The sequence below is a fragment of the Ischnura elegans genome, chromosome 9 (genome assembly GCF_921293095.1).
Source record: "Ischnura elegans chromosome 9, ioIscEleg1.1, whole genome shotgun sequence".
NCBI classification, from domain to species: domain Eukaryota; kingdom Metazoa; phylum Arthropoda; class Insecta; order Odonata; family Coenagrionidae; genus Ischnura; species Ischnura elegans.
This window is the reverse complement of record NC_060254.1, coordinates 105,999,805-106,020,944: the sequence shown is the minus strand read 5'-3', so window position 1 is coordinate 106,020,944 and position 21,140 is coordinate 105,999,805. Positions and strand designations below refer to the sequence as shown.

The window sequence follows — 21,140 nt, the reverse complement described above, 5'->3', positions numbered from 1 at the left end:
CTCCTACTTCTGACAATAGCCATCAACGATCCTCATTATATTTTCCATCTTACATAAGGCTAGACATTCACCATAGAAAATTGGAGTAGAATATATTGTATTGTATTGGAGTAGAATAGTATGCACTGCTGTATTGCCTGTTTCAGAAATTATCATACTCGCCTCGATACTTGCGAGTAATTTTCAACTCGACTCGAGATCGACTAGGGAGCCTGTGACAGGTATATGGTCAAGATACAGTTACGTATTTGGAAAAGTACCCAAAGTCACCATAGCAAACATTGTTGAAGCTGAAGTGGAAGCTTATTTATCAGAGATGAATGCACCACTAAATTCCTTCCCTGGGAAATACTGGAAGACTTGTATCTCCTACCCAAGGCTTAAAGTATTAGCGAAGAGGTTTCTTGCCATACCGCTATCCACTGTGTTCAGTGAAAGACATTTAGTTCTCCAGGAAAAAAAGTTGTGATGTAAAATGCAACAGGCTTAATCTTAACAGAGTGAAGATGCTTTGCTTTCTGAGCAAAAATTTAAAGTCTGTAAAATGAGACTAAATTTGTGAGACATTATTGATAATGATAAAATATTATCTATAAAAGATGCATATTAAAGGAGATACTTTTATTTTAAATTTAAACATGAGTGCTAATATTCTATAGTGAAACCTATCATGTAACACCACTTTTCAGGTGTTTTGAAATTAGCTATTATATTTCAATTACATGGTGATGATATGAAAGATGCTTTTGTCAACCGACTCTTTCACAGAGCAATATTTTTTAAAGTGGTTTTCTTGTTGCCTGGAATTAAGTGTTATTTTTCTTGGAGCCTACGGCATCAGAATCGATGGAATCGGTATCGGTAGAATCGGAATCGAAATGTCAGAATCGGAATCGATAAAATTTTGGAATCGACCCATCACTAATAATAACTTATTGACTAGGCTTGACGACGAATAGATACTGTAGCGAGATATTTATGTATTTATCTGTTGTAGCTTAATTAATGAGGTTCATGGATCAATTTTTTGGCAATGCCCAAGTTTGCTGTAAAATATTCAAACGATAGTTTTTGTCGATGCCATAATTTGAGCCATTAGCATTTGTAACAACCCATCAGAATCACTTACTTGATTTTAGAAAATTAAATGTATAACAATATTTTAATAATAAATAAAGTGAAAACATCAGCCACTATGGAGGAGCAGCAGAAAGAGCGAAGAGGTAAAGAAAAAGCAGTTCCATGGTAGTTCTATCAAGTCAGTATTTGTGGTAAGTATTCATTGTTATGGCGGCTTGTCATACCCTCCGAAGAACAGAGGGATGTGTTCCAAACGCCGTCCTCAAAGTGCTACGGCAAGCAAGGTGCAATATTTGAAAAATCTCCGCCTCCACTAGCATTTGTACCCGGTTACACAGGGAGCAATTAGTTATGACTGATATAAATATGTAACTCTAGTTATCACAGCAACTAGACCCCAGAGTGTTACCTTAAGAAACAATTACATATATTCTCTTTTTCCTATTTTAAAATTCATTAAATGAATGCATGTCAAATAGCTCTTAAAGAAATTCGCCGTTAGTGCAGGTTTCTAATTGTGAAATTTGTTTAAACACGTAGCTCACGAAAAGAAGGGTTCGTTTCTAATAATTGATTTTATATCAATCGCCTGGTTTAAAAGATTCACTTTCCAACATCCGTTGAGTACGGTGATCCCCGCAGCCAGCAGCCGTCTCCGGACTGCTGGACTGGCGGATGCAATTTATATCCCTTTTTTATTTTATCATAGACGGTCGCTATTTATCTCTAAGCATCACGCCCGACAGAATTCCATATATATCTGGGTAAATATTTCGGGGTAAGTCGATGATCATTTTGTATAATAGGGTAGTTTCCTTCATCAAAGAAAACGAAAGGCGTTGATTGCCATTCCTTACCCACCATTACTGTATTCATAATATACAAATTATTTGGTTTTAGAAATACCGGTTTAGACGAATGGCAAGGGTCAATTTTATCCTCATTTGAAAGAGGCCAGATTGGCGCCCATACGATGCCACTCCACGTAACGTCACAGTTTCTATACGAGTAGATAGGAGTTTTACAGCGTCTGAGGTTACAAATGCATGCATGAGGCACAGAGATCAGGGAAACATGTCTTAATAATCACCCATTAAAACTGGCTAAGGTAGGACAGTTTTCCCCGTTTGATTAAGTATTAATAATCCTTATTTTAGCCAAGCGCCATCAGCTAGCATGGTACTCTGCTACATGCTAGCATCCTGCGTCGTATCAGCGCTCAGAGCCTCGCCCCAAGGTCGCCTCACTTGCGGCAGCAGGAACCAGAACGACGTCACACGGGAGTTTTCCCGGCATTCATGCTTACCCGTCGCGTTTTCGTGCGCTTGAAATTTCTCAATTTTCATTTGATCGCGAAAAATAGGTATCGTAATTTAAAAATCTAAAAGGGTGAAATACGTACTCCAGGAGTAATAATCTGAATAAAAAACAATAGCAAACCACCCTATTTCTCATGGGAAGGACGTCGAAATTTGTGGAGTAGGTATATATGACAAGATTGTGTGAGGGTGCTTCCGTATAGTTGTTACCGTGGCTGTTCCCGTTATGCTTGAACTAACATCTCATATTAAAACGAATATTTAGGATGTGCTCTATAGAATCAACTGTATTACGCACGTTACCACGCCTAATTCCGATGTAACTGCAATGCCAATGGTCATGCACACAATCATATCAAACTAGACAAATTGTTATACTTTCAACCCCACGGACACATTTCCAATGCATAATGCTACCTACATCTTTGAAAGTCATTACGCCATGCATTCCAACTTGTTTAACGTTCTTTTTGCCAAATTACTCGTCCAAATAACAACGCAAATGAACTTGCACCGACAGTGATACAGTCTGCGCATTTATTGTCTAATTTACACGAGAATTAAAGTCACTTACACCAATATTACTCTATCAGAATATCCACATGCATCAGCACTCATGAAATAAAGTGGTATTATTTTATTAGAACCAAATACTTAATAAAAACCAACAGTATAACATATCACCATTCCCAACCGGAATGAGCTTCCTTCACCTATTGCCCACTCGACTTCTATCCTATCGGAAAGCCGTCCTTTAGTCGATAGGAAGCCAGTCTGAAACGCACGGATTGCCTGGCCGCTAGCAAGTGACGTAGAATCCGCGTCAAGTCTCCCGATTCGCTCGGAAGGGGAGACTCTGAAACACCCCCCAGCAGTTTTTTTCTATCATCCGAAGCCCAGTGTTGAGTTGCGAGGGTGTGCTTGGAACGGGGCGAGCGCGAGTTTTCAAGTTTTCTGTTCTTCTGCATGGAAAGTGAAAGGAAATCAAAGAGGAAAAAGAATATGAAGACCAATTTCTGAGAAAAGAGGAAGCATATCTTTTGAGGGATGGTGGAAATGAAGTACTAGGAATAATGGTGAGTATATAAATCCGTTTTAAATGTGCTACATTATTGACAGTTTAAATATCTTTCGACACGTATTTTCATCCATGTAAAATCTTTAAAAATGTAATGAAGCTAATAAATAGACTATCAAATTATTTTAACCATTTTGGTCATTCCAAACCTGCTACAAAAGATGTAATTTACACGGTAGAAGGAGAAACTGCTTTAAAGTAAGTACCTCTCGATAATGTATCGGCTATGACTATAATATATTAATTTTTTGGAACCAAGCATTGAAAATAAGATGAATATAGAGAATATACTGCACATTATCAGTTGGGTTCTAGGTTACACCATTTCCTTTTAAATTCTTGCTGACGCTAACCAAGAATAAATATTTCACCGAGTAGGTAATATAACGTGCATATCTTCATTTCGTGTCTAAATATTTTCAAAAGTAACCGCTGTGTCATCAAAACACGATACGAAAAGTATCACGTTGGTTAATTTTTCACGCATTTCCGGAAAATGTGTTTCTCGATAAATTACAACAGAGGGAAAAAACTACGGGAAGTTATATTCTTATAAAAGATATTCTAACTATTGAAATTACTATTACTAATTATTGCGTGAGTCACCGAAAATAAAGAATTTTAACTTGAAATTATATCACTGCAATATCAAGATTTTTGGTCGCTGTAATACAGCGATGACGTCTAGATTACCAAATTCAATCGTTACATATCTCCTATTTGCGTAAATATGCTTGTTGTGTGCAAAAAATATATACATGAAATACATTAAACCTGCGAATCATTTTTACAAGTATAAGACAAGAAGACTTTAAGAAGTATAAGACAATTTCATTTACATTTAATCTGGTATACTCCTCCACAGATGTCTTTAGGGTGTGTTCTTTCATTTTGACGAGGATATTCGAATCTGGTCATGATGCTGTGTTTTTGGAGGGCTGCCACTCCTCCACAATGCAGCGGCGGTGATTCCTACATCGACCAAACATCACGAGCACTGAAATGCCGAGTCCAACCCTGTACAAAATAAACTCCCCCATTGTGGGGAGGTCTACCCTCCAATGAGGGTAAGGGAAGGATAGGTGTACCCTTCCTATAACTTTCAGCAACGGTACACGAAGGGTATTTTAGAACATTGGTGGGTAGGCCCTCTCCTTCCTGGAGTGTAAGGGAAGGGTTCTGCCAGCCTCAACGAAGGGTACAGGAAGGGTAGGACTAATATAAAAACTAAAAATCCATAAATTAACATGAAAATTTTAAAAAAATCGCTAAGCAACTAAATTAAACTAATGGGGATGAATTATAACAGTGATTTCTAAAATTATAAGACAGAAAAAAATTGACCGAACATGGTCTTGAACCCAGAACCTACATATACGAGGATGAAAAACTAGTACCTTAACAACCTTGGCTACCGAAGTAGTAATTAGGAAAGGCTTCTCAACGGATCATATACTACAAAATCTTAAGAATTAAACATGGGCAGCATAAGAATTGTACATGGGCTGTATACGGGCTGAATAAGAATTGTATACAAACTGTATGAAAGAAGACCTAGGAATACCTCATCCAAAATAGGTGGAGTAATACTACCCATTTTCTTCCTCATTTCATCTCAGGTCATAAAGAAACACTCATAAAAATTATTCCAACAGACCATTTCCCTTACCACACTTCCTCTAGGAACCTACATGCATACAAAGGCATAAATAAAAATGGAGTGAATGCTGTCCAAAATATAACATTATAATCCTTTAAACATTGTTAAACTGAAAACTAACCAACCATTCAATACCAGATTTTTAAATGATAAATAGGGGATTCTCAAGTTAAACAGTGGAAATTAAGAATAGCATGTAATTAATTCAAAGTAAAACATCACTTACTCATAAAAAAATAAACGTCTACAAGGTACTTCCCACACAGCACACGGACACCTTTAAGACACATTTAGGTTAGGACTGAATTTCGTTCGATACTAGTATCTAAATAATAGGTCCAGACAAGAATTTAAATAAATTAGGCTTCAATTCCATACACAATATTTATTGGGCTTCTTTGGTGAAATAATACAACACAAGAAACTACATAAGTATTATGTACTTAATTTTCTTCTCCCCCTGCAACCGTGTTGTTGCTGTCACTTGGCGTGCCTTAGTGAGTTTCTAATAGCCACCTCCACATCTTTTTCAGGGACTGACATGCTCTCCTGCACTGCTACTGTAGTAATGAAGTATATAAAAATTTCATTGTAGCAAGAAATTGTCTCTTGTAGGTAACAAGCAGATTACATAAGACAGGAAACTACAGTCTTATGTTTCGTCTCGTGTTTAACATTCTTACCCAGACGGCACAGGAAGTTTTCGTACCTAAATACGAGGGTGGACAATCAAGATACAAAAATCGCGCTTAGGAAGTTACTTAGAAGGTTTTGTTTCTTTATTTCCTTTAATGACGAAAAAAGATGCAAGAGGACTGGCAAATTCATATGCATAGATAAAATTGTATCTCATCGATAAAACTGTATTCGGTCTGGGACTATTTTCTTTCGCGGGTGGTGCCATCTGGTGTCATCGTGCCATATCCTCCTAGAAAGATCACATGTCTTCACAAGCTAGCACAAGGCGTTGGAGATCGCATCGTTTACGTTACGTCTCACCACATTTCAGGGATTTTTGTGGCTAAGTTTGTGAAAAATAGAGTGTCTGGTAATGGTGAAGTTTCCCTTATTCTTTAATTTCATTCACTGGGCTTCAGAAACGTGTTTGTGAGATATTTTTGTTAAAAGTGCCTTTCGTGTGTGTATTGTCGGGATGTAATGGAAACTCCGGGACATGGTTCAAGTTTTTAGCTTTTCAAAAGATCCTGAGTTGAAGAAGAAGTGCATTTGGGCGATAAGAAGAAAACATTTCACCCCTACGAAAAACTGTGAGGTATGTACTCTTTCTCGCTGTAATTATTTGGATGTAATTTTAAGTTAGAAGTGGCTTCAGGATGTTGATGCATCAACATCCCGAACTATTCAGTACTGAAGTACTATAGTACTAAAAATGGTGATTCAAAATATTGTAGCAGCAATTCTTTTGAAAATTCTTGCATTTTAGTTGTCTTTTTTGTATTAATTCATTCGGTAAACGTGTGGTTAAAGGAGAAACTAGGAATAAGCTGCCAAGTTTATAGGTTCGAATATTGCTTCTTAGCTTGCCCTATGGTGTATTACACGTCGGCTTTCATCATTTCAAATTATCTTATGCTATAGTTTAAAACAATAAAAATATCAGGCATAAAAATATTTACTATATTTACGAGCCTAGTAATTTGATTTCTCATGCAGAAATACCAAAATTTGGAAATGATTTGACCTAATAAGTTACATGGTATTTTATTATTTATTAATTTTAGGTGGGTGAGCTTCACATCGCACCTTGTGATATCAGAAAATAATCTGTGGCCTTGGACGAGAAGACGAGGAGAAAATTCTTGCTGAATTGGAGGTGCCCAGATTGGAGGAAGGTACCATTGCTTCACTGTTACCTGTCGCCAAGAAGACAGACATTGTGGCAGAAGTGACATATTTGTGGATGTGGACTTGATTTGTGCAAGTTGGTGCAGTGATAGTGGACGTTCATCGGAGAAAGTATTGACGATAGTTTGTATGTATCGACCAGTCCTCTTTTAAATAATTTTCTATTCGAAAGAGAATAAGAGTAATTGTTTCGCTAAATTAGATGTGGGATAGAAGAGAAAATTGGAAATATTATTGTGGTTGACAATAGAAAATACATAATATATGTATTGTATTTCTGTGGGTTTTTTCTTTCCTGCCTCTTTAAAATTTCTTGCGGTGGTGACTTCATGCAAAGTAAGTATAAAATCGGAGGTGTGATCTAAGAGATAACATGTTTTATTTTACAAGTGTTTATGCTGGTGATTTGGCAGGACTTTCATATTTTTAATAGGGTGATACATTTACTGCAGTGACCTAGGGACTTTTACTCATCCCAAATAATTTTTCAAATACTTTAGCGCCTGATATGGGTAAGTTTTAGTAGCTGAGACTGAACTATACGTTAATTTTTGCTTGCATTTTGATGAATTCGATCATACTAATAGCAGATGTGTCAGCAATCCTGTTTCATCGGCAATTTTTATTTAAAAATTTTATTTCGTCAGGCTTTAGGGTAAGCTTTTTAATGCTCGTGGGCTATGTGATGTCTTATTTAGTGTCAAAATTAATAAGAATTTACTCTCATTAACATCTCAAGGTTTCCTAGTAAGTACGAGCCACTTCCCTTACAGAAATTTAATACTGATCAGTATTAAAAATTTCAGTATTAAAATTACTGCCAGTGATTAATTGACGAGTGATTTTAATACTGACCAGTGATTTTAATACTGACCGGTGATTTTAATACTGACCGGTGATTTTAATACTGACCAGTGATTTTAATACTGGCCAGTGATTTTAATACTGACCAGTGATTTTAATACTGGCCAGTGATTTTAATACTGACCAGTGATTTTAATACTGACCAGTGATTTTAATACTGGCCAGTGATTTCAATGCTGATTGTGAAGGGGCACTTATATAATAACTAGTCCTCCTTCTACTATAAGGGGAGGGGAAGGAGGGAGGGTCACACCAAGGCTAGTCACTGTCGGTGGAATTGCATGCCACCGGGGTGAAGGGGGAGATTGGTGAGCTGTCGCTATTAACGCAAGGGCCATTGGGACGACATCGTCATATGACAAGGCAGGGTTGAAGGCCACACACATGCCTCCTTGAGCTCACGGAAAATAGAGACGGGGGGGAAAAATGGGACCAGACTCATTAACTCACAAGAAGGAAAACCACACAAGTAAACCAATTGGTCAAATTTGGGGTAACCCTCTCGATTGATGTGACTAACCAAGACATGTTACAATATATTTTAAACATATGTACTTTAGGCTAAAGAAAATACAGAAAATTATGGACTGAAAATTTATTGCCTATTTAGACATTAGAGATATAAGGTTTCCTCTCATTTCGTCCTCTTCTTCCAGGCAGTTGATTCGTTATTTAATTTGGCTTTCATTGCTGCTTGGATAGCCTTAACCTCACTGATCATAGCAGGAGTTATACTTAATTGGCCCATAATGAATTCTGCAGAGTAAAGAATGAGAAAAAATAAGGCCAAGTACATAGCATTAAACTTTCATAAGGATACTATTAAAGAAGAATAGATTTACCTTCAACTGATTTCCTGACATCCACATTGAGAAGAACTTTATTGCTTTTAGTGTCCTCTCCCTTTTTCTTATTTAAATTGCATTCTCCTCCTGCTATACTGCTCTTGGCCATTTCCTCCTTAGAAAATACTACGGCCATGATGTTGGAGGTGAAAAAGGAAATGCCGCGAGACTTGTCAACTCTGGCCACTCTTTCCTTTTCCACAAGTCGGCCACCAAAGTTCATGAAGCCCTGAAATTTTAGTTAGCTTTAATAAAATTAAACTTATTAAAAAACTATGTTAAATTGTGAACAGAATAACTTAACTTCCTTAAAGGAATCCTCAACATTTTAATCTATAATTAGTTGAAAAATTACAGTACATATTAATGAGTCTTGGCACAGATTGAGAGCATGTTAATCAATTAAGAATGATTAATTTACTTACCTTATTTATTATTCGAGGAACACACCCAAAAAAATGAAAGTTAAGTACACTGGACTTTCCCATAGCTTTTTGCAATAAGTTGACTGAAAGCTCATACCAAGCTTTAGAGGAAGTATTGAGGTAGTTAACCCTTGGCATCCAATTAAACTTAGCTAATCATTGACATCAATCCCTCCTCCTGCTACGAACACCTACTTTTTACCTATGCTATGCACCTATACAGGCTCTAAATTGGAATTATTCTAATGACAGTAACATATTCTCTGTCCTAAAGCTCTATACCAGTAAATTCACAGATAGACATACCCATAGGCGGATCCAGGGGGTGGGCACGGGGGCACGTGCCCCCCCCAGACCCTAAAAAATATGCAAGATTTTTAATACGCTCCCATTATCATTGCATTCGTTTTGTATTACGAGGTATCCTTGTGCCCCACCCAGAACAAAATCCTGGATACGGCCTTGCTTGTGCCCCTCCCAGAAAAAAATCCTGGATCCGCCCCTGGACATACCCTCATTAACAATAATTCAGCATAGGAAACTATGAATAGATTAAGTCATTCCTTATAACTATGCACCTTATCATAAAAGCTTGGTGAAGGTAGTGTTTGTGCAAAATTTCAGATAAGCTTATTATTAAAATGAAAAACAGAAATGATAAAAAGCTCATACTTCTTCATCGCCTATGTCATGCTGAGGATCACCCGAAACACTGGACTGGCTGACGCTCGCAGGAGCATTGGTGGTTGTACATTGATTGTTGATTAAACTGCCAGAGCTGCTACAGGAGCTACTGTTACCAGTTCTGTTAGCCTTTCTTGAAGTGGAGGCAGCATTGGTCAATGATACCATATCACCTTTCAGCTTAAGCATCATTTCCCGTACAGCAGTAGAATTTTCTAATACTTTTTCTAAATCTGTAAATTAAGACAAGCAACAATTAAATGCTGATAACATTGCTCCCATAAACAAAATGACATTAATATCACCAATAGTATATAGTTTGGTGGAACACATTACCTTCACTCACACAACGCAAGGCTCTTAGTCTAGCATTGTCTTGACGGAGCTTCTTGTTCTCCTCTTGGAGAATAGATATTTTCTGCAATAACCTTGATTTAGAACTATTTTCAAAATCCGAGCTGTCATCATCATCATCATCATCAGAAATCTGTAAATATTGCAGTTATACAGGTAAAGATATTGAACTTTATGGATTGGAGAATAATAGAAAACTATAGATCCATAAGCTTAGCATATTACCACATCAGACCGTAAAAGGTGATCCAATGGCAAGTCACGGATTCTATTTGCCACCTCATTATTTGTGGTCTTCACAACAACATTCATGGCTTTCCTAGATTTAGGATTAGAGCTGCATTGCCGTTTCTTTTGTTTTCCCCCTCCATCTATGGTGTCATTGTTCTAAAAAAGAAAAAAATTAAACAATAAGAGTTATTTCATTTTTCCTTAATTTTCTTCATAAAAACAATGTGACTCTGCAGTAACACAGGTATTGAAAAGAAAACAAATTATGAGGGAAATTGTGATCAAAATCTCAACACTCAACATTTTCAATTAATTGAAATTAACTAGTTTCACTAACTGAGCTTAAAATGTTGACTACTTTTAACTCCCAACATCAATATGAGTTGAATTTTGTCTTTTAAATATCAACACCATTCAGCTCACTTCGTGGTTAATACGGAAATAAGATTATTTTACTATTCCCTTAAAATTTGCTCAGTTAAAACTTGTCCACATAGATCACCAAATCAATTCAGTCATCAGTGAGCTCTCCGCACCCCTCCTCTATGAATATGAATTAATGGATAAAAAGAGGACTGCATATTTCAATTATCACGAGGAAAAATAGCATGAAAAAGCAATCAGTGGAGCTTTTAACGATAATACACAAACAAAAAATCGCAATTTCCTCTACCTCTTCTTCCGTGGTACTCATTTCCCCTTCACTGCTGCTGATCATCTTCGCGCATAACTGCCGCCTTTCCTTTTTAGTGGGATTCGGTACACCGAATTTTTTTATACTACTGGCCTGCCGGCACATGTCAGTCCATTCTGGAATAGAAGTGCCGGTGCAACATATTTCAATTATACGTTACAAGTTCTAGAAAACTGCTTAGGCCACAGTGAAGGGTGTAATGCAAGGAGATTTCAGCATAGTGGAATTCGTACTTACCTCCTACAGCCCGAACTTTCACGACCAAGTCCTGCCAATTTACGCAATTCCTCAGCTTCCGCTCCATTAACTTTGCGCACACGACGTCCACTTCACAAGGCCAACGGATAACAATTTCCGATTCCACTGCCTTCTTCAAATCTAAAGATCTGTCCTTAACCCACGCTTGAAAAGCAACTTGAACAGGTTTCTTCCTCTCGTGTACAAATTGCACCAATAGACATTCTCTGTCCGATAACGGAGTCGCTGGTATTTCACCCTCATGTGACATGATATCGATGGTGATTACAGTTCAGAATAACTAAAAAAAGGCTGAATTCGTAAATTACACCACAGGATGCAGTTACACTGAAATATTTCACCAGCCCTACCACATGGAGCACACGGACATCAAGATAACGGTAATGTGACGAATGAAAGTAAAAAAAGAGGTGCGAAATGAATCTGGATAGGCTTTTGTTCTGGTCCAAGGTCGTTCAAAACGTTCACAAGGTGGAAAAGAGAAAAATATATTATGACCTTTATATTGTTTTGACGGTTTTGACGCAAGTCTGGGCATAATTAAATTATTAATATGGAAGAAATAATTGATGTACAAGAAAGATGATCGAAGTTGAGTTACCACTAAAACTATGTTCCATAGTTCTTAGGTAGTCCGCCATCGTAATTGATCGTAATAACTGGTAATAACCACAGTAGTAAGGCACAATCTCTAGAATATAATCTTTGAGGTACGATGTCGCGTGGACCGTACAAACGGTACTTGAGTGACGTGAACATCAGTATACCGGAGGCTACATTACGAAGACGACTGCAACCACATGAAGATAATGCCTCAGTATCGGATGTTGAGGTTAGTAAGTTCCTAATTCCATCCGTATTGACAGATGGAATATATAACTATTGATGTTTGGCAATGCTTTAATAATTATTTCCCTAAGATGTTCTGGAGTATTTACTTCTATTACTGCTATGCAGGTTCACCCTGGAGAACACCTAAGTGACACCGATAGTGATCCTTCGCTGGAAGACTTGGGAGCTGGCAGTGATTCTGAAATGGGAGATGATGACTGGGAACTTGGTATCAGCCAAAGTAGTTGTAGTAACCAAGATATTGAGATGCTTGAAAATTCTCAGGTTTGTTCCACCAGGATGTCTTTTTGCGATGATGGTTGTGAGGTGGAATCACTACCTGATGTTTTGAATATGGATTCACCGGCTTCTGAGCCTAATGACAGTTTCATTGAGGACAGTGATAGTGGTAGTGATGATGGGGAGTTTAATCCCACAGGTTTGTTTGAAGAAAATGAGGTAAATACCAACAGAGAGGGAACTTCACTCTACGAAGGGAGCAGATTGTCAAGGAAGGAAAGTGAGCTCTTAATTATGAGCTATGCCTTGCGTTTTGGGTTGTCTGACGTAGCCTTAGAACATTTAATTGAACTAGTTGACTGCCACCTACCCACCAGAACTCACGGTTCTCTCCATATGTTTCTGAAAAGATTCGCAACGTTGCCAGAGGTCAGAACTCACTTTTACTGTGGTGACCGGAATTGCCTTAAGCTCATAAAATTTATGAATGGAATGGAAGAGAAAGAGTGTGAGTGTGGATTGAGGTGGTCCATAGATGAACTGAAGGAGAAAGGGAGTTACTTCATTCAAATCCCTTTGCAGGAGCAATTGGCTAAACTGCTGAATGATGTAACTTTTTGTTCTGCATTGCGGTGGGACGTTGATAAAGAAACGGACGTGATTAGTGGCAAAGTGTACAAAAAGTTGAAAGAAAAGAGAGTAATCTGCAAGCCTGACATTACTCTACAGTGGAACACTGATGGCGTGAAGATTTTTAAATCGTCAAAAGTTTCACTCTGGCCAATTCAGGTAGCCGTGAATGAGTTGCCTTTTAAGAAGAGAAGGGAAAACATAATGCTCTGTGGGTTATGGTATGGCCCAAGTAAACCGAACATGAACACTTATCTCCAGCCATTCATTGAGGAGCTGAATGTTTTGCATACTGAAGGCATCCAAATTCAATTGCCGGATGATTTAGAGGTTCGTAACATTAAAGTTCATACAATCCTAGCCTCTGTGGACTCCCAAGCAAGGCCTTTATTGCAAAACTTAAAAACGTTTCGTGGAGCTCAAGGATGCCCTTTCTGTTTGCACGAAGGTGAGGAAATTGCGGTAGGTCGTGGCCAAGCACGAATGTACAGGGGAGATGTAGGACTTCCGAGAACGCAGGAACAGCACCTGCGTGATACACGAGAGGTGCAAAGGACGGGGAAGAGCATAAATGGAATTAAAGGACCCTCGGTGCTTTTGCTTCTGAAAGTTTTCAATATCATTGTGTCCTTCGTCCCAGAATACATGCACTGTGTGCTACTTGGTGTAGTGAAGACTCTGGTGTGTTGGTGGCTTTCTCCCATGAATCAAAGTCAGCCCTTTTACATCGGTAGCAATAAAAAAGGTAAAATAATTGATAATGTCCTTCAGTCTGTGAAACCACCAAGTGAAATCACTAGAACACCTCGCTCATTAAGTGACATAAAATTATGGAAGGCATCAGAGTGGAAAAATTTTTTGTTGTACTATTCTGTAATTTCTTTAAAAGCTGTTAATTTTCCAATGAAATACCTTGACCATTGGTCCCTTTTGGTGTATAGCATTAAAACATTCCTTCAAGAACATATCAGCCCGAAAGAGTTCTCTTTGGCTGAGAAAGCTCTGAGGAAGTTTGTGCTATCAATGGAGGATGTTTACAATACCCCACAATTATTGAAATTTAATTGTCACTTGTTATTGCACATCCCAAAAAGTGTACAAAATTTTGGATCTCTGTGGGGAGTATCAGCCTTCCCTTATGAGCACAACAATGGGGTCCTGGCCCGAATGTTCCAAAGCTCACAAGCAGTACCACATCAAATATGCAAGTCGTATTTAAGGTTACAGGCACTTAGGGAAAAGGCCTCTGAAATTATGGAAACATCTCAATCCAACTGTGCAAAGTTATTATATGGGAAGCTTACTTATGCTAAGCATAGATCAAGTTTATGCGAAAATCATAGTGATTATGTGAGATTGTTTGGTGCTCCAGACATTGTATCCTTGACTTTGGCTCAGAAAGTGACGGTTGAAAATTTAGTTGGTGAGGAAGTATATTGGAACAATGCAATTTCATTCCAGAGATTTATTTATAAAAATGTTCTCTTTCACGTTCAAAGCTATACACGTATGACGAAACGAGTTAATTATGTCGTGCAGCTCCAAAATAAGCAATTGATTTTTATTACGCATGCTCTCAAAGTTAAAACTGTGAGCTCCAATAAAATGACATGCATTATTTTAGGAGTGAAGCTACACCAAACCAATGAAACACTTTTCCGAGAAAAATCAATTGGTATTACTTCCAATGCCTTCCCATATATTTCTGAATTAACTCCTGAATGTATTGCTGTATTTCCAGAAATGTTGTGCAACAAGTGTGTTTTGATTCCATTTGAGAATAAATTATGTATATTTCCTCTGGTTAACTCTTTGGAAAGGGACTAAAAGTACTTAAAATGGTCAATAAATAATGTCATTGTTTTCAATAACTTATGCATCCAGTTATTTGGTGATACACCTATCTCTTCATACAAGTGGGTAATCTAATTTATGACACATCACGAAACATTTTATAGTATATGACATGAAATGCATGATCCAGTTGAGATAAAAGATTTTTGTGACAAAAATGGAGGCAGCATTTTTTTCCTTAGCACCCCAGATTCCAAAATTTTTAATGCTAAATGGTGGCCAGCAGTGAAGTCACTTGCCTAATAATAAATTTCCATAAAATCATTGATGCCAGTATTTTCAATACCGAGATCCACTATTAAAGCCACTCTTCCAGTATTGAAAATACTGGTTGTCAGTGATTTTAATACTGACAAACACTAGAGCCAGTATTTTTAATACTGAGATCCAGTATTAAAGGCACTCTTCCAGTATTGAAAATACTGGTTGTCAGTGATTTTAATACTGAAAATCACCAGAGCCAGTATTTTTAATACTGAGATCCAGTATTAAAGGCACTCTTCCAGTATTGAAAATACTGGTTGTCAGTGATTTTAATACTGAAAATCACTGAATCCAGTATTTTTAATACTGTATTTCAGTATTAAAAATACTGGCCACCAGTATTAATTTTCTGTAAGGGATTAACAATGCTGGATGCTGGGGGTGCGTGAATTAGCCATGAGAATCTCATTTTTCGCAGAGTTATTTAAGTGGCCGAGTAAGTTTTGTAAGTTCTCAATGGGTAAATAATACTATATCATGAATTATAATTACCATGAAAAACTCACAACCGACAAAACTTTGTCGGTCGTGAGTCTTTCATGGTAATTAGAATTCATGATATGGTGTTATTTACCTATTGAGAACTTACAATTCATAATGATTCGTATCAAGGTTCTCGCTACGGTCGGTAGCTATCGATGGTGTTGCGTTCGATACATTTTTCGATCGTGCGAGTTACGATATATCTAATTTTCGACCCAATCGATTGAGATTAGCCTGAGTGCCGTGTTCCTGCGCGCTTCGTATCCAATCGTACGTGCTTAGTAGCGGACATTCACATGCTGCGTACGCGCTTCGTCGACAGGCCGCGAACGGAAATTATCCATTGACGAAAAGCGACGGAGCGGCATAGTATCCCCTTAGTCAATGGGTACTATGTACATACGAATTAGATACGGAGGGTTCTGTGCCGTCTGGGTAAGGTTTCAAAATTAGGAAACCTGTCCATTTTAGGCCGTAAACATTTTAGAAACTTTTCTTTGGATTTTTCTTCTTCTTAAAAAAGAAAAGATTTTAAGTAAAAATATTAATACATTATATATTTATAAATGAAAGTTATAAAATATACTAGTAATACATATATTATAATTAAGAACATTTTTCATAGAGCAATTGTTGCACGACAGATCCGAACGACAGAATACAACGAACACAACTAAAATGCAAGAATTTCCAAATGAATTGCTGCTACAATATTTTAAAACACCACTTTGTCCTGTACATCAACATCATGAAGCCACTTTTAACTAGAAATTACGTCCAAAGAATTTCAGGGAGAAAGGGTACATACCTTAATGTTTTCCGTAGGGGTGAAATTGTCTCTTCTTATCGCCAAAATACACTTCTTCTTCAATCCATGAAGATCTATAGGAAAGGTAAAAACTTGAACTTTGGGTCTAGTCCTGCAGGGGTTTCCTTCGCATACCGGCACCACACACGAGAAAGGCATATTTAACAAAAATGCCTCACAAACAAGTTTCTGAAGCCCACCGAATGAAATTAAAGAATAACGGAAACTTCACTATTCACAAAAACTCTAATTTTCACCAACTTAACCACAAAAATCTAAGGAATATGGTGAAACAACGTAAACCACGTAATCTCCAACGGCGATCCTGGGCGATCCTTCCGCGGGCTCTCTTTCTCGGTGGCTATGGCCCCATCCGCAAAAGAAAATAGTCCCACACCGGATATGAATTTTTTTATCCAGAGTATCCAGAAACGAAATGACTACTGTGTCATATATTAAATCACGAGTTTTTAGGAAATTTGGGCGTATGTGATACAATTTTATCGCTGCATATGAATTTGTCAGTGTACTGTTTAAAACCTTCGTACCGCTTCATACAAACGGGACACGGGGACACTATGGAGATATGGACGCCCGCTGGTGACATTGAATCTTCCAAGTGCCATTGAATGGCTAACATTGATGCATCTCCAAGACTCTTGTTTAAAACGCGATTCATGATCTTTAGAAGCAATTGAACTCTCGAAGGTGGAACATTATTTTTGTCCCCTACTAAGTTCATTTTTGGACTTGAATTTTTGACGCCTCAGTTGAAAAATTTCCAAGTGGCATTGAATGGCTAACATTGATGGATCTCCAAGAATCTTGTTTAAAACGCGATTCATGATCTTTAGAAGCAATTGAACTCTCGAAGGTGGAACATTATTTTGGTCCCCTACTAAGTTGATTTTTGGACTTCAGTTTTTGAGGCCTACTTTGAATTGCTGTTATACAAATTGTATACATTGTGTACAAATTGTATACATTGTATACAAATTGTATACATTGTATACAAATTGTATACAAATTGTATATGCTGTATACAGCATGTGAATTAATACAGTTTATACAATTTGTATACAATGTATACAAATTGTATACAACCTGTATAAACTGTATAGAAATTTTATACGGTTTTATACAATTTTTTCATAGGGGCAGTCAGCGGCGGCGGAACACCAATGGAGTGGACCGACGCACAATATTGGCTTTGACGACGCCTCTCTTTTGTACAAAGAAGGCCGCTACTACCCGAGAATAATCAGGGAGGCAATTGAGATCGCCAAAACAACGAAGAACTTCAACCGTGAAGACGGCTACAATCTCGCCAGCGCGTGGAAAAGGGTCTTCAAAGATCCTGACCAATCAGGGCACACCTCCACAAAAAAGGCGGCAAACGGGGTGTATATAAGATGAACAACTTTCTGCATCGACAGTTCAGTGGACCTGAGGAAGCCAACTGGAACGTTGGCGAAATATTGTCCTACAAAATGGATAAACGCGGAAGAATACCCGAAAAAATCACTAAATATCATCACAATCTCCACGGAAGCCTACTTGAAAACATCAGGTAGACTCATTAAGTGTAACTGTAGAAAGTTTTCTGCATAATGATGCTTCTAGAAGTTTATGACAACAAAATGTAATTTCATTAAAAATTCTTCAATACTAACATCTCCGCCTTGGGAAGAAGTTAAAATTTCTGAGGAGCATTACAAGATCAATTTTTCTCTACCACTCAGGCCACCGTATGACCCTTCCGGGGATGTACACTGCACTGAAGTCAGGTCTCGTACTTGACATGTTACCCATTTCTTTTTAATTTCGAAGGGAATTTTAGTTCTTATACACCACTATTATTTAACATGAATGAGGACACATATATACCAAGACTGTTAATTGCCACGAAAAAAACATTTCGCTTAACCGGGATTCGAACCCAGATCCTCCCGTTTGCCGGTCAGTTATGTTACACAAGTTACGTATTACCAAGTAATTTTTTTTCTAGGCGAATCTTAGTCACAAGGAAAAAGAGATTCTCATATTCAAGTAAAAAGGTGGCTTTGTGGTATAATTAGTAGCATATTTGACCGGTCATCGGGGATATCCGGGTTCGAATTCCAGGTTAACCAAATGATTTTTTCATGCCGAATATCATACTTGGTGTATTTAACTATGCACTCGCGCGCGTGACTGCATACAAAGTTACTTGTTGGATGCAGTACTTTGTATGAGTAAGAGCACAAAACCTTTTGAATGTGACGCTGGAATATACTCTTTCACAAATTACTCTAACCACTGTACGGTAGATGATAATATTTAGTTTCCGTTCCATGCTTAACAACTTAATTTGATAGAATGATTAATGATTTTCAAACGCTCTACATAAAAGCATATACTTAATTCAACTTACAAATAAAATCCGAAGATTCAAACGCGATTGAGCGGAATTTTTCCATATTGAATGAAACACTTGCAATACGATTATAAGAAAAGTTATTGTGACCTAAATTTCAATGTTATAACAACATCTTCAACGTACAAATGGTGTGTGATTCATTCAATGTATCTTCTTGGGACTAAGCTATGTCTGATTACGAACTAATGAATTCGACTTTGCCAACATTTGGCCCGCTTTAATTTCGTAGGGGATAATTTATTTATAAGGCCTTTACTAATTTCTTTGAAAAACTACGAGAAATATTTCTCCTTCCATTAATTATGTAAGAGATAAGGGGCATACGATCGAAGTTTAGGGAAAAAGGTCCCGTCCTAAATAAAAGGAAAATTATGGTAAAGCTAGAGACTAAGCCGGTAGATTCCGTAGTGGTACACGTTAACGCATACCTACGACGGACTACTATAGGATGAAGAAGTTTAAGGCGTCTATGAAGATAGCAGTAATCAAACAGGTAAGGGGTGAAGAAAACCTTATAATTTTAGGTGATTAGAAGGAGAAGGCTTTGAGTGTCAATATTAACGGAGAAAAAAACTATGCTATGATTCGCTGACGGCATAGCAGTCATAGCCGAGACAGAGAAGAATATTAGTATGCAGAAAAAGAGAGGAGGCTAGGACAAACATTAAGCTAAGAAATAAAAAACTATGAGATGTGAAAGCGTATTCTTACCTGGGAAGCCGAACTACGAACGATGGACGAAGCAAGACAGAAATGGTCAGTAGATTAACGCTGCCGAAGATGGCTTACTACAAAAAGGTGGATCTTCTTACATCTGATAATGCAAGCATAGATGTAAGGAAAAAATACATCATATGCTACATAGGGAGTATGATTCTCTAAGGAAGTGAGGCTTGGACGTTGATAGCAGCAGAGAAGTCAAAGAGTGGAAGCATTCGAAATGTGTTGCTACCGAAGAATGATGAAAATAAAATTGATCGAACGTGTAAGTAATGAAGGAGTGCTAAGAAAGTGGGAATAAAAATAAGTCTTCTAAAAGCCTTAACCCTTAAAGGACCAAGCTTTTTCCGGTTACACCGTGGCCCAAGGGAGGGTCAAAAAATGTCCACTTATATTTTTTCGTTTTAACTAACCATGAATCAGAATAAATCTTCAACAATTCTGTTTTTACATTGTTAAAACATTTTAAAAGTTGTTTATCCAGCTGAAAGTCATAAAATCGCAATAAGACTATTGAAATTTTCAAATCTTTTTAAACTGATCATAAACGAAATTATGATAAAACTTCTTCACAGAGGTTCCGGATTTCATGCTCTTATTTGAAAATAAAGTTTCTAAATCACCGATAACTGTGCATCTAAAATAACAATAAGGCATAGTATTTCAAATTTAAGTCAATTTTCAGCAACCGTACTCCAGGACAACAATTTTATAATTATTTAAAATATCCTAAAATTTTCCACTCCGTTTTCTGTTACCTAATTAAATTAAGAAAGAAGAACTTTGTACTTTCACATTAATATTTATTCACGACCATGGTTTCAACGTTAGACGTCATCCCCAGAGGATGACGTCTAACGTTGAAACCATGGTCGTGAATAAATATTAATGTGAAAGTACAAAGTTCTTCTTTCTTAATTTAATTATGAATCGCTTTCACCAAGTTACGCCTCAAACAATTAATTTTTTCTGTTACCTAATTTAAAAGTACATGGTAAATCATAATACGTCTCCTATTAAAAAAAATTATGTTCTATATTGTTCGTAGTATTTATTTATCAATAACCATTTCATTCCGATAAAGTTATAAAATTTTTAACATTAGCAATCACTAATGAATTATCAACTCTAATCTTCTGATAAGGCAGCATTATTGCCTGTATTGTATGCGTTAGTTTTTATGCCATGTTTACCGCAAATATAACTGTTACATATATTACATATAATCATAGTTTTTTATAATTTGTTAGGTTTTTCTCTTTTTGATGTGAGTGCGTTGCTGCACGCGTGGAAACTTCCTGTGCCAATTACTTTGACAGCAACATATGACGGCTGTATTTTTCTATCCGCGACCCCTTCCATCATCAATAAAATGTGGTTCTGTAAACCTATTTTCTTTTCCAACTAATACTGTATTGTGGCCGCACAAGTTCAAGGCCCAACAAATATGCCTAAATGATGTCTCCTTTTAATTTTTTTGATATTTTACTGAGGAAAATGGGTATAAAAAGAGAGAATCCATTTAGGGCAGCA

General features: G+C 37.2%; 3 protein-coding genes across 3 annotated transcripts; 1 reads left to right on the top strand and 2 right to left on the bottom strand.

Moving 5' to 3' along the window:
• Positions 1 to 7,979: 7,979 nt before the first annotated feature.
• LOC124165889 lies at positions 7,980 to 9,435 on the bottom strand. The gene is made up of 2 exons (XM_046543428.1): positions 8,710 to 9,435; positions 7,980 to 8,623 (listed from the first exon to the last, which is right to left on the bottom strand). The coding sequence occupies exons 1-2, from the start codon at positions 8,933 to 8,935 to the stop codon at positions 8,502 to 8,504; spliced, it is 348 nt and encodes a 115-aa protein (XP_046399384.1). The 5' UTR covers positions 8,936 to 9,435; the 3' UTR covers positions 7,980 to 8,501.
• A 368-nt stretch (positions 9,436 to 9,803) lies between these two features.
• On the bottom strand, positions 9,804 to 11,616 carry LOC124165029. The gene is made up of 5 exons (XM_046542267.1): positions 11,338 to 11,616; positions 11,080 to 11,216; positions 10,401 to 10,562; positions 10,158 to 10,308; positions 9,804 to 10,054 (listed from the first exon to the last, which is right to left on the bottom strand). Exons 1-5 carry the CDS (start codon positions 11,606 to 11,608, stop codon positions 9,804 to 9,806), a joined length of 972 nt encoding a protein of 323 aa, XP_046398223.1. The 5' UTR covers positions 11,609 to 11,616.
• A 454-nt stretch (positions 11,617 to 12,070) lies between these two features.
• LOC124165888 lies at positions 12,071 to 14,930 on the top strand. Its single transcript, XM_046543427.1, has 2 exons — positions 12,071 to 12,190; positions 12,316 to 14,930. Exons 1-2 carry the CDS (start codon positions 12,074 to 12,076, stop codon positions 14,884 to 14,886), a joined length of 2,688 nt encoding a protein of 895 aa, XP_046399383.1. The 5' UTR covers positions 12,071 to 12,073; the 3' UTR covers positions 14,887 to 14,930.
• The last annotated feature ends 6,210 nt before the right edge of the window (positions 14,931 to 21,140 follow it).